This window comes from Thunnus maccoyii, chromosome 12 (assembly GCF_910596095.1).
Source record: "Thunnus maccoyii chromosome 12, fThuMac1.1, whole genome shotgun sequence".
Lineage (NCBI taxonomy): Eukaryota > Metazoa > Chordata > Actinopteri > Scombriformes > Scombridae > Thunnus > Thunnus maccoyii.
Window position 1 is genome coordinate 27,607,200 of NC_056544.1, and position 14,874 is coordinate 27,622,073.

Sequence of the window (14,874 nt, forward strand, 5' to 3'; positions counted from 1 at the left end):
GATAACAATACCTGCCATGTTATAATTTATGTTAACATGTTTTAATCGCCTTTCTTCTCTGCATAATTGGGACGTGGGCGGTGCCCCAGTGCCCCACAATAACCATTTACCACTGGTCTGTTTGTTAAACCACAAACATCTCATTTTCTATTTCTGCATGTGTTAAATACAAAAGATGCAGCATATGAGTGTGGAGGATTGTGAGTGGTTTAAAGGCAACTTTGACAGAGCATGTAATGCATTACTGTTTCTGCTGAGTAATGAGTAAAGTAATATAATTACTTTTACAATAACTAATGTGTAATCAGCAATTACACATCACTATTTTTAAGTAACTCCAACGCTGATTGTCTGACACAAGGAACAGAAAAGAGAGCAGGAGGAAACAGAACAGAGGTTTAATAGAGTAAAACATGACAGCTGATGCTGATGATCATTTGTTCTGCAGCTCACAGTCACAGGTTTGATCTCCGTGCGTCTGTCAGCAGTCATGTATCCTGACAAAACAACAATCCTTTAGTTTTACGAGGCACTCTAGATAATGAAGCTGTCAGCTAAACCACCTGCAGTGTGATGTTTTAAAGTGTGTGTAGTTCTCATCCAATTTTGTACTAAAGAATACATTTCAAATATAGGAGGCAAAATGAAAACAGGCCAAAAAAAAAAAGAATAAATCAAGCTGGTTTGTTTAGCTTCTCATCTCCTCTGGCTGTTTTGTTTTTTTTCATTCGACTTGACACTAATAGGTTTCTTTTTATAGCAGTTTTTTTTTTTCCCACAGTCTGATGCCCCGGTAGTTGGCTGACTGTGTGTCTTTAGCAGGGATGTTAGAGAGGAGGGCTACATTTTACCAAGCGCACTGTCTCCATTCATCTATTACTAAAAAGCCTTGTTGACTGTTCAGTTTGCCATCAGCCCTTTCATACCCATTAAAGCCCATGCTGAACAGCTGGAGGAGCTATTTTGGGATACAGTTTGTTTGTATTGTTCCTGGAGGGTTAGTGTATTCATCCACTGCCACTCCTCCCTTGTATTATGTCTCCTAATAGTGTCTAAATCCTCATATGAATGTTCAGAAAAAACAAATTCAGAATGCTTCGTGAGCAGTGTAATTGTTTTAAAGAGGATAATTGTTTCTTCCGTGTCTTTCATGAAGAGACTTATTTCATTGTGTTTGATGTGATTGTTTAAAATCGACTATAAAAGAGATTTTCCTAGTTTGCTTCAGTTGTTCCAGATCAAGGAAAAATGTATTTTGCTTTGGTTTCATTTCACAGATATTCACAGACATGCCAAGGGGGGTATTTACTAAGAATTTGGAGCTCTTTTTTTAGGCAGCAGAGTTGCATTTCTCCTTATTTACTGAAGGGCTACACTGAGGTAAAATGTGCAGTAAAACGGAAAAAAAATTGGCACTGATGAAAACTGTTTGGGCTCATGCAACATTTGCTGTATTTTAAGATTTTCCTGTTTAGAGGCACAAAATACGGGAAGGGGGAATGTAAATTCATAGAAATAGCCACTGTTATACCTGATTTATCATCACAGACTAACCACTGTGCAGAGAAAACTGAGTTTGACATTTAACATCTTGGAAAAATAGGCATAAAATCTGCATCACTGTTTTATCCAACCATGTCTCCTAGAAATTAAGCTCATATACAACTAAATTGTTTTCTCAATTATGTTGTAAACGTAATCACTGGCTGGATTATGTTCACAGGTAATGTTTTTTCATGTATAATGAATGATAATGATAATGTATAATGTGTTTTCTGTATAAAACCAAGACCACAATCTTTCCCTAACCTTAACCAAGTGCTGCCAGTGTCCTAAATACAACCATAAAAAGTTTAATAACGTTGTAGTTTCTAACAGCAAATATTGTACTACAAGATCAGATATTCACAACTTGACAAATACGTTTATTAACAACATTTTCTCATTATGTTGAGAGAAAAGGTAATTCAGCCAGCATTACGGTTCTAGCAAAATCTATTTGCTGTCGTGTTTATGAACAAAATTTCTAGGAGACAGCTTTTATCAGACAAATAGTGGCAGTTTATCAGAGAGAGAAAGACTATAACAGAGAGAGAACTTCAATTAAGATTAAAAAAAAAACAAAAAACCTTTATTGAACTACTACAAAGGATACACCATATACACAGCATGCATTTTAAAATCTGAAGGGGAGAGAGATAGACATTAAATAAATAAAAGACATATTACAAAGTGACTTTAGCGGAGCTCTCTGCTCAGTAACACAACACAAGACAAAAGGGACTAGAGAGAGTCAGTCTGTTATTTTTCCCTCAGGTCTCTCCTGCCTGTTGTTCCAGACTTTTAACAGCTCCCAGCAGCTCCAGTCCAGTGTGATATGATTGAGGCTGCCAGTTATATTGTATGTCAGTGGGACATTTTTGGTAAAACTCCCTTGTAAAGATTGTTTTTTGTAAACAGATCGTATGACATTCTACTTAATCACTATATGTCCTGACGTATAGTGTGATGAATGCACACTTGTGGCTCCAAAAGTGTTCCTGCTTCAACCAATATCCCAAATTCAACAGCAGGAAACAGTTTTGTTTGCATACTTTATGCAAATCATATGAACTGCAGCTGGGCTCATTTACACTGTAATCTTAGTAAATATGCAGCTAAATTAAAAAAACATGCGGTCATGCGAAGTAAGATGGTAATTTGCAACAATATTCCCCCAAATGGAGGAATCACAGGTATAACAGGTAACTCATCCTGTGGACAGTTGTAGCGACCGTCATCATGCATCTTCAGTGCTAAATGAACCGACGGGGGGGAAATCAAAGGCATACAGTATGTCACAGCGATTACATTTGCCAGCGCAGCGTAATTGGGAAACTTTATGGAGATAATTTTAAGACAGTGTTGTATATACTGTACAGATACATACTGCATGTTTAGAAATGAAGTCTAAATCCACACTGTAACCTTTAAGAGTTTTGAAAATTTGTTTTTGACTGATGCAGTTATTGTAAAAAAGTATTTATTGGGTTGGAAATAACCATCAGATACTAAGTCACACTGTTCTAAATTTTGCATAAAGCACATATAGTAAGTTTAGCTACTTTATCAGCAATGACTGAGATATGCAGCCAAATTTTTCATTCTGTCATACTGTACATGAAACACATCATATAGAAAAACAGTTTTGGACTGTTTATTTAAATGCACTTTTCTGTACCTGTGTGTCTACAGCCATTATCCTTGGTCAAAAATTTACTTTACATACACACGTGACAAATGATCATCACACCATAGGATAGTTTTTCTCTTCTTTTCTTTTCTTTTAAGTAAACTCTTAATGAACAGAGACTGTGGGTCTCTCCAGACCAAAGCACAAACACTGTTGTTTTGTATCTGCAATTATGAAGACTGAACGCAAGTGAGCGGAGGGAGAGACACTTTGGCACTGAATATTAGCCTGTGAGGCATCTGTATTCATCTGTAACTGCTTCAACAGTCTGCTGTAACTTTGGTGTAATGTATGTAAAACCAATACAGTCTATGACTGTATGTAAACCAGTTTGTACAGAACTCCTCTGATATTCAAACCATTAACTACAAAGTGCCAACATGTAATAACATAATTAAAAAGTGGAAGAAATATGACTAAAACCTGTACCTTTTAATAATATTAATATATATAATATAGTATGTTAAATGACCAGGAAAATTATAGTGTATAATGTAGGTTTGTGAGTCACTTCAAATCAGACTACGTTCACTAAATGTTTAAGTGTTTAATATGTTAGAAAGCAAAAATATGAGAAACCACACTGTAAAATCAACAAAATTTGTAACAACAACTTAATGTAGAAAAAACCCAGCGAGTGCAAACCTCCACCAAGATTTTGAATTTATTAAATCTGGATCCAGAACCACATCAGAATACACCGATGATACACGTTCATGATGGCTATTTGGACTATTTTTGTTTTCAAAAATGTGAGCCCTCTCATGTTATAGAAATGAGATAAAGAAAATTAGATCTACATTTAAAACAAATGCTTCATGGAAAAACTTTGCAGAAAATTTTATTGAATTTCTGTTCTGTTAAGGGAGCTCAAAAACAAAAGCTGCGTTTCCATGGAAATTTAGTCCCAGGGACTACTTTTTAAGGAACTAAAAGGTTTGCGACATTGCACACAAAGAACAAGAATAATAAGAGTTTAGTCTATCAAGTAAATCACAATTGTGAATAACGTTATTTTAGACTACTTCAGCTTATTTTTGCATTGTTTAGCCTTCCGTTTGGGAACGCAATAGAGCAACAGAGTGGTGGGAAACCGTGGTTCCAACTTTCACCGAGGTCCAGTGGATAAAGAATTTCCAGATCTTACTGTTGTATAATGGTGAAATAATGGTGAAACTGACAGCCACTTCTTCCTCAGAACGTTGTAAATACAAGCATAAGCATTATGACTTTTTACATATACAGTAGTATATACTTACAGTATAGTTTAAGTGTTAAATGTTTTATAACATCCGAGCAGCCCTTAAGGACTACCCCTACCTACCTGATTACATTGATCACATTGTCAATTAAAATATTTAATGCAAGGCTTTTAGATTTACAAGAACACTGGAAAGGTGCGTCAGAGGAAGGTGTAACTTGACAACTAAATTTCACTTACTGCTGAAATATTTATTAAATCAACTTTTCTGTCTATCCAACCTTCATCAGGTATATAAACCTGTTGTTGTTAAATATTTCAGCAGGCGAGGCCATGTGCGGGAGTTCTCCTCATTGTTTTCAGATTTACAAGAACAGCCACTATATGCATATATTTGGTTACATAACTATTTATGTATAATGAATAGTATATTTATAATGGTCTAACGTTATACCTCAGCGTTTGTTTACTTCAGCAGGACACATGGGACGAGGGCTGCTGGTGGTCGCAGGGGAAAACACGCTAGTCTCAGCAGCCTGTAGTTTAGCTGTTTCATCTGAAAAACACGTTGAAAAAAAAACATTGTGTCACCCATTGGTTATCCATTGCTGCGTCTTCCACCATGGCTTCCAGTGTTGCAGTAGCCGAGTGTTTCGTTGTCGCTGTGCCAGAGAGGGCCGGACTGTGACCCAGCAAGGCATCCAGACAATCAAACCACTTGCTAGTCCGCCAGTCGGAGTCACTTCTGTTATTATTATAGTCCTTGATTTTCTTGTAATCTAATTTTAAATTTTTAAGCTTCTCCCGGCACTGTTTCCTGGTGTGAACAACGTTAAGCTCGCTTAACTTGCAGGAGAATTTTGCGCATTAGCTTATTGTTGAGGCTCGCCGTTTCCAATTTTCGATTTCGGATTTCGTCCTCAACATAAACGCTCAAAAAGGCCATCGGTCCATCTTTCGTATGATTTCTTCTGTAGCTCTGTGTTGATGTGGGCAGGTGTGAACACAGCAATCATACTTAGGTGTTGACAGACCTTGTTGAAGAAGTGGTCTCAGTCTGGCTAAACAAACTCTGGTACCGTTTGTGGTACGAATGTGATCCAACCCAACTGCAGGAAGCATTGCACATTTTTTGGATTAAACCAGCTCCCGTGGCCAGCTGCGCTGTGCACTATGCTCCCTTCTCCTCATCAGCTGACTGAAGGCAGCACGTCTTCTTCGTCTAATGTGAAACAACACATCGTTCTCTAAACGTTGCCTTGAAGTGCGTTCAAATGTGCCATTCTGCTTGCATATTTTGGCTTGTTATATGGCCCAGACAACTGGGCTGGATTATCCTTATATCACATTGGGCGAGTGCCTGGGGCCGCCAGTCAATTTGTTGTGCTGGGGGCCACCAAAGTGAAAAAAATGAAAAATATAAATAGTTTTCATGGTCAGAAATGGCAGATACACCATTTATAAAGCACTTGATTTAGCTTTTATTTATCATTATTCGTTTTAATAAGAATATGAATAATAAGAATAAGAAAACAGTTGAAAAGTAGCTGCTGAGAGAGAGAGACTATTTATTTCAGAAATAACAGTAACACACTTCATTGCTGATAGAAAATACATTCAAAGATCATTTTACTAGCCTAATCCACCCTCCTGTGTGGAATGAGTACACCTTTGTATCCCTGAGTGCCACAGTTGATACATTATTTTCTGTTTTACAAAAGCAAGAAGGAAAATCAGTTCCTTTATAAATGCTGTAGCCGATCTGCTGTTTCTGAAAAACAAACTTTCCTTTCTCCCAATGCCAGCCCCACGAGATTTCTCACCAATGAACGGAGTGACAGCTTCCACATGGCTTTTGTTGATACATTTTGGTTTGTGTGAAACCGAACCGAACCAAAGAGAAAATGCAACAAAGTAGCAACACATCCACTGATTCAGACAAAACACAAAGATTAATTTTGATGCGGACTGTCCTCAACACAAACCCAAGGCTGTAGTGATGTCAGAAGTCACTATAAAGTCCATATTTTAAAACATAACAGCCGCTTCTGCCTTTGCTCATAAACATGAACATACTGTATGTCATCTATGTTTCTAGACAGTCTTAAATGTACTCATGGTTTACTCCTCTGGTTTTGACAGAGCCGGGATGCAAAGGAATATGGGACAACATAACTTGCTGGGAGTGGACTAAGATCGGAGAGACCATCACCATCCCCTGTCCTCGATTCCTTAGGACTGTGTTCGGCAGAAACGGTAGGTTATTTATTCTTGCAGCTAACTAAGAAATGTAGCTTTTTCTGTATATATTGATTTCTGTATCTATTTATTTATCTCTGTTTGTTTCCTTACCAATTTAGCATCTAGAAACCCTTTATAAACAGCAAATAAATAATTTATAGCACATTATAATGTAGTCATAAGCAGATGTTAAGGGTAGGGAAGAGAATAAACGCACACAAGATGCATGCGTTGGCGTTGTGGTTGGCCGCTGGAATCTCTGTCATAAATTGACTTTTATCCAGTTTTAAGCCACATTTTTACGATAAACTTTTTAGATCTTGGTCATTTTTAACTATATCTCTCAACCAGATGAAGGATTTTAGTCGTCTGGATCTTAAGTTATCAGAGAAACAAGCTGAACAAACGTTAGCAACAGCTCGGCTAGCAGCCCCTCCCGGACGTCCTCTGTCTGCCAAACAGTGTTGGAGAAACACTGATTTATTTTTTTTTTTTTTTACATGAAACTGCTTTATTCAGTGTTTGTACCTGTTTTAATCACTGCATCTGTTTGTTCTGGAGAGGAGGAGACCTCTGTAGATAATTCGGCTCCCGGTAAAAACATCCTGAACAATGAACACTGAAGTAATCCTAAGAGAAGCTGGTTTAGAAGACAGACAACTCCCATGATCCCACGATACTTCACAACATCACCAAACCTCTCTTTGTTATTGTTTTTACTGAGAGACAGCTGGCAACAGAAATTACATATTGTGCATTAATGTAAATTAAGCCAAACTCAGACAGAGTTTTAATGAGCTACTGATGCTGAATCGAACTGTGTATAGAAGGTTTCCCTGTGGTTTGTCTTGTTGTCGAGCAGTGGATTCCCCTCTGAATCCATCAGAGTTTTCCAGCCAGTGACCAGATGGCAGTTTGGATTTCCACCCTGAGATGTGCTCTGATTTACATTGATGACTAAACATTATGTAAGCACCCGGCGGCTTGTTTAGAGCCAAAGCTCATGCTGATGCTTCCCTGTCTGGGACAGATCCAAACCCCCTAAAGTTACTACATATTATAGAAAATAGGGCTTGTTATGTAAGATGAACGTTGAACATCAGCAGGAAACTGAACACCAGGCATCCTGAAGATATTTAATGTCTTTATTTTGTTATATGAAAGTGCTGAGAAAACAAAAAATAATTAGACTTTTTTTTCCATAGGGAGATATTTGGTAAAAATTGCTTTTACTTTATTTAGCTGTGAGCAGCAATATTTTTTCTACTTAAGATAAAATGTCATGAAATGTAATAGGGTTTGTTGTATTACCAATCCCACTGAGAATCAACAATCGATCCTGCGGCTCTGTGTAGTTCTCCAACGGTTCTTCACACCTGGAAATAAAAGTCTTGTTCATTATGTGCATAGACGGTGTTGAATGACAGCTGGAACACTTCAAGTGTTGGATGGACAAGAAACTGGATGAGAAAAAGTTACAGGATGGTGTACATAAAAAGTTAAATCTGCACAAATCAATATTTTTAGATTAAAAATGAATCACTATGTGTGTGATCTTGATGAAGTATAATGTTAGAGGCGTTGCTCCTAGTGACAATTATCAACAGACTCTGCAGTTCCCTTCAGCTAATGGCCCTTTCAGACACATCGCAATTTAAGCTGCGCTCGCCGCTGGGTATTCGTCACAGTGTGCAGCGCAGTGCCTGCGGTTTGCTCAACACAGCGGAAAGCTGCCATTGCGCTGCGCAAGTCATTGAAAATAATGGGTTTCAGAGTGCAGTGGTGCCATTGCCATTTTTTTATGTAGAGCAGGAGATGTGGCCACGCAGTGGATGATGGGTTTTGGCGCGTGGCGAGTTGACGGGCTGTTCACTGAACGTGTATTTGCATAAACATGACTCAACCTCAACTTTGTGCAAATGAGTCAGCTTAATCTGCAGATGTCCTCCTTCACCCCTGCAGCCCAGTCAGGAGCCCCACCACCAGCACATACAGCCACCCCTGTAGCTCAGCCAGCCGACACTCAAGCACAGCCAGCTGTCTCTGCAGAGCAACCAGCTACCCATGGGGATATGGGGATATGGACAAGCTCTTCCTTCTAAGCCAGTTACCGGTACTAAAGAAGGTACTTGAAGACAGGAGAGAGAGAGAGTGAAATGGCAAATTCACAAACTTCATTTTGAGGCTGCGGAGGAAAGCCAAGGAGGAAAGCAGAGGAGGTTGGTCTGTTGACTGCAAAGTTGTTTGCAGTTCATTAATTGGTCATTTCCACCAAGTTTTTGTGGATGAATGTCCCAATTTTTTTGGAATTGTATTTTTGTAACAGAAGAATTGAATTATTAAGCACAACTTGATATTTTGATATCTTGGGTGTACACTTCATCCCTAGATTTACATGAATAATATCATGGTGAGAGATACTAGTGAATCGAAGAAATGCTATTCTATTTAGAATTGAAGTTTTTAAAATTAATGTTGCTTGTGTAGACAGTGATAATTATGCAGACCACATTAGTTGTGCAGACGGTTTTGGTTGTGCTGATGCAAATGGAAATATGCCCTTTTAGAATGTGGTTGTCTCTTAAAAGAGTCTTTGGATTAAATAGTGCACACATTACACCTCGTGACCTTGCCAAGGAACAGGACCCACACAAAAGTGCGAGGTGAAGGTCTCCCTCACTCGAATGGCTTCCCGTGTGGTGATGTTGGAGCCCATCCTGGTCCTGCCTCCCTCATAGCTGTGAGCCTCTGGACGTGTTGAAGGATACAGGTGGTCTTCACACACAGCTCAGCAGTGGCAGGGCTCATTCCAATAACACACCAGTACATACGCCACTGGGAGGAAAGGATGCCACATGCATCTTGAACAACCAACCTGGCACAGCTGAGGCAGTAGTTGAACATCCTGTTCTCTGGTGATGTTGGAGCCTGGGAAGGGTCGCATCATAAAGGCCTCATCTCCCACAAAGACATAGGGCAGTGGTCCATGGTGCTCTGCTCATGGAATCACTGCATCTGGCAGGAGGTCCAGGGTGCAGTCTCCAAAGGCAGAGTTGTACAGGGCTCCACTGTCACTGGTTCTGCCAACATCAATCATCCAGAAGACATAGTGAGCATCCACAACTGCCAGGAGGACGATGGAAAATGTCCCCTTGTAATTGTAGTGCAGCGAGCCAGAGCTGGACGGTGCTTGGATCACCACATGCTTCCTCATCTATGGAGCCCAAACAGTTGGGAAAGTTACGGCACTGATGGAAGCTGTCTGCGATGGTCCTCCAGTCCTCCATGGTAGGAACGGGCATGAACTCCTCTACCAGGGACTCCCAGATGGCTGCAGCTGTAGACCTGTTTTTATTGAAGAACAGCACTGCTAACGAAGCTCCACTAATTTGGTGAAACATTGATCAGTAAACAGTAAAATAAGGTAGATATATAAACAGGATCACAGGAGGGAAACTAAACTTCATAAACCACAAAAAATAATTTAGAAGCTACAAAAGAACTGAGAGCTGAACACGGAGAGGCTTTTAAAAACAACAGACACACGAGTTAAGTATGGCGACACACCACTTGTTTAAGGTGGAGTTGTCATGGGTTGGCTGCGGTCGGCCCTGCCAGCAAGCAGTACAACAGCAACACAGCTCACCACGGCTGTCCCCTGCTGTGAGGCTGTAGTGGAGACACATTTCATCGTGGGTTGGCTTGGGACAGCACATATTATCACTACTTTTTAAGTGGCTTTCCCTAATCACTCTTACCCATTTAAAATCTCTCTTAGCTTCATGCTGTATTTAAACTGCTGTGACACTGTGAAGAGGGTTTGTTAAGAGTGTAGTGAGGCGTAAATGTAGTGACGTTACTTCCAGTACGTGAGCAAGAGATAGTCCGTAGGAATTTCCAAGGGGTATGAACTTCCAGTGCACTGCAGCAAGTTTGACACTGGGACTCCCAGAAAACGTCTTTCTCCCCCTGAGGAGTTCAATGACTCCTAGAAGAGGAACTCATTTTAGACACACTGAGTAATCTTGAGCTTCACTTAACCATTCAGCTAAATGTTGAGTAATACTACTCCATGCTAATGCTTTAGCTTAGACTCATGTCAAACCTAATAGCTCAACGACTGTGAATGATGTGCGTGTAAAAACAAAACACACATCTATCTCGTCCAGGTGTCAGCTCCAAAAAAAATGGTGAAATTCAAAGGACTCACAACACCTAGCCCAGTTACATTTTTTGTCTTTATATCAGTAAGAAAAATAAGGTTTCTGACCCAAAATGGCATTTCGTCAGTAAAAAGAAGCAGTGAGGCGTGTCATTGAAAAAATATTCTTTGTCCCATTCATTCAGTAGATGCGGTTACAGCCGCGTATATCTCAGACTCCTTTTCTAAAGATTTTTTCTTTGTATTTCTGCCTTTATTTGACAGTTTTTGAAAGTGCAGACAGACAGGAAACAGAGGTAGAGAGAGAGGGGTATGGCATGTAAAAAAGGTCTGCAGCCCAAACTGAACCCTAGATGTAGTGGTTATGTGGTATCTTAACCATGATCTCACTTCTTTATCTGTCTGAAACGATACCCAGTAATCAAAATTAAAACTAAAACAATTCTTATCCGTATTGGAGCTTTATAGCGAGTTTCAGCTCATTGTTTAGCTGTCCGGCTGCAACTTTACTGCTTTGGTTCACTGTTTTCAGAGAAAAAGCTCTAAAAACCCACAGTACATCACATATTGATGGCCTAAGCGCAAAACCTCCTATCTGCAGAATTTTCTGATTGGCGGATTTCACTTTGGATGATGAGAACGAGGAAGGCTGCTCATATTCAGTCTGTCTGCAAGATAATCCCGCCCTTCGTTGTGACAGAAAAGTCACACAACAAAACAAAAACACAACTCAGAGTCCCTGGATGTGTAGAGAGGCTGCAGCACGAGTGAGTTACACAATCACTGAACATTCATTTCCAGTGGACGAGGAAGCAAATACACTGAATTTAAGGAATTCTGACCCTAGTATACTACAATGTAGTAACTATTACATTTACTGCATCTTTTTACCTGAAAACAAACTCAATTTTATTTTTAATTTAATTTTAATTATTAACCTAATTTAGAGCATCGTTTTGTAGAACCTCTTCCAACTTGCACCAAGTGCAAAAGCTCCTATCTGCACTTTGCGAGGCATTAATATCTAGTCGGTATTGTTAACATATAATATATTAATATAGTCCAAAAACAGTGTATTATGTATTGGGTATCCTTAACAAATAGTATTCTGCAAGAAAACAAGTTTTTTTTTAGTTTTCACAAAAAAGTGCATTTTTCAGATAGTAGGTTTTGCTCTTCGGCCATCGATATTCAGCACCAAACGGCAAACAGCTGGTGAACACAGTGGAGCATTTAGCAGCTAAAGAGCCAGATATTTCCCTCAGGAGTCAGTAGAGAGAAAAAACAGAAGCTAAAAGAGAGTGAATATTGGACTTAAATTCACCAGGTGGACAGAAACAGGACTCCAAATGAATGATAATGTTGCTCCGTAACTACAGGATATTCAACACATCAACTTAACAGGTGATGATATGTCAGTGTTGTGGTCACGAGTGGCCAAAACTTTTTGATTTAAATTTTAATTAAATGTGATACAGCAAACACTTTTCCAAGTTCCCTCGTCAACCCATTGTGTAATCATTTGTCTCAATTCAGAATACAGTAAGTCACTGACAATAGTTGATAAAATCATATAAATCATTGGTTTACCTAAAATGAAAGGTTGGCATGCATCTTTGTTGTTGTCTGATGTTGCCCAGAGTCATAAAGGTTGAATAAATTTGTTGTTTGTAGTGCGTATTTATCATTTAAATTTTTTCCACTATTTCACTGCTCCCATGTGTCCCTGCCAACTTCCAAACCGAACCTTCACCTTTTGGTGTTGTGTTCTTGCTCTGTTTACAGCAAAACGGAGAATAAAAAGTCTGTTTATAGTCTTTGACGCTGGTGTGGGGTTGAGATGGGATAATTTCCTGTATATCTCTTCTTCTCTGTCAGGAAACATTAGCAGGAACTGCACGTCAGCTGGGTGGTCGGACGTTTTCCCAAACATAACCAGCGTGTGTGGGTCGGACACCAGCCAGGATAAGGTACAGTAAACATCTGCACTGCTGTCTTTTGTTCTTTCTGTCTGTTGTTGTTAAGTTTGTGCTGCGGATGTCAGAGCAACGTTTCACCTGAACACTAATGAATTCTGACTGCAGCAGGAAAAGAAGCTGTAACATTACATGGACTATTAGTGGCCTGTAATTGATGACGCCTACAGGGTTGGATGTTAATTAACACCGGTTAGTGGTGAAGGGCTGCATCTTTAAAAGGTCAATATGCCCATCAGTAAAGTGATACATGTTTAAATGTGAGCAATTTGTGTTTACGAGTGCTTCCCTGCCTGGTTTTTGTGTCATTTGAAGACAAAAAAAAACATTCTTGGAAACACCATTAGCCTTCACTCTGAAACAATTACGTTGAAAAGCTTTCTTTTTTTCTGTTTGTAATGTTTCCAAGAATCTAGTAGATGTAGATCAGTGGCAGACATGTAGAAACAGGTAGAAAATGTGCTGGTCTGAACCCCCGATGACACATTTCATAAACTTGTGATCACTAACTTGCTATTGTAAATCCTGGTAACACTATTCTACAAGTCAAAGTTGCATTAACAAAAGGAAGGAGGTGTCAAAAAGTTTAATCAGTAGCCGTGTTTCCATTAATCTATTTTTATGCACATTTTCAAGTATCACATTAAAAAAGCTTAATGGAAATGCAAAATTTAAAAAAAAAACTTTGCAAAAAAGTTTTTACGCTCGCTTTAGGAGGATTTTGGAAATGTCAAAAAAGAGTTTATGTGCAAAATGGGTAATGAAAACACATTTGTTGCATAAATGATGACATAGCGAATGTTTAACTCACATGACTGATCAGCTGTTTCTGCTCTCGGGGTCTTCCGACATCTCCAGATAGCATGAAGCATGGCCAATACTAGCTGACATGAAAGTTGACAATGACAACTTGCCCGATTGAAACAAATTCCTGAAGACCTCTCTCCATTTTTCTATCATCAAGGCAATAAAACTATTTGTTTTGTTTCTGGTTGGCAACCTCTACTTCTTCTTCTCTGTTTACTGGTGGATTATTTAAGCCTTTACTGCCATCTACTGATGAAACTATGTGTTGCGTGGCCTAGTTTATTCGCTTCAAAGCAGTTGATGGAAACGCAAAAGTTCACTTAAAATTATCTTGTGAATCTCATGGAAACACGGCTAATGATTAAATTATTAACTATGTGACAGCAACATCCGTTCCAGAGTGCAGAGACTCCATAGTGACTATGAAACAGTGCCTCTGTGAGGCTGTGCAGCGGTGCTTTGAGGTAAATCATCATGCTAACATGCTGATGTTTAGCAGGTGTAATAACGGCAGGGCTGGGCGACACCTGTAGGCTGCTACTAGATAGCGTTTGTTCAGTCTGCTAAACAACCTGAACAAAGATGAAACTGGAAAGTGTTCAGTCCACCACCAGCGTTTCAACTCTCAACTTTCAACTCTCTTCAACTGCAGAATCATTTTCAGTCTGTGCTTCTTGTAGATGCGACCGTTAAATTCAATTCGAGGTAGCCAGAGACAACTCGGCACCAGGAGTCACCGCAGTCCCGTAACCTGCAGCAGGTGAACATGTAGTGAAAGTAATCATGACAAAGTTTACGGGATTGTCGTGACTCAAAGCAGCTAATGTAGCAGCTATCATCTACGTTATTTTCTGACTAAAAATCAACTTTTTGTGCGTATTGTAATACGCACAAAAAAAAAAAACTCATGCAAAAACAAAAATTTGAATTAATCAACTTAATTTGAGATATCACCCAGCCCTAAATCAGGTAAATAAATTGGGTTTTGTGAGTGGTGGGGGTGTATATGATGTACATGGGTTGGATATACCACACTGTCGATGTCCATGTCTTCTGTGGATGTTGATTGTCAAGAGCAACAATGACACTGTTTCTGGAAGGAGATGTTGCTGTTGAATTTTTGAAAAAACACAAAAACTAACTACCATTCACCGCCAGACATGCAGCATATCTCAAACTGAATCAAACTATGTAAATGTACCTTTTTAAATTCAGCCCAGTTTTAATCTAAACATCTAGACGTCTTCTGACCTGC

The 14,874-nt window shown here is 39.2% G+C and overlaps 1 protein-coding gene across 6 annotated transcripts in view; it reads left to right on the forward strand.

The window, feature by feature from the left end:
- Window positions 1–14,874, forward strand: part of vipr2 (vasoactive intestinal peptide receptor 2) — a 118,468-nt gene that overhangs the window by 70,950 nt on the left and 32,644 nt on the right. For 5 of the 6 annotated variants that reach the window (XM_042429568.1, XM_042429569.1, XM_042429570.1 and 2 more), the window contains 2 exons: window positions 6,576–6,689; window positions 12,715–12,806. In XM_042429568.1, the coding sequence (XP_042285502.1) occupies window positions 6,576–6,689; window positions 12,715–12,806 (206 nt within the window). Of the gene's footprint in view, window positions 1–6,575; window positions 6,690–9,905; window positions 9,963–12,714; window positions 12,807–14,874 lie in introns of those variants that run through there. The other variant, XM_042429574.1, reaches the window with a different exon arrangement.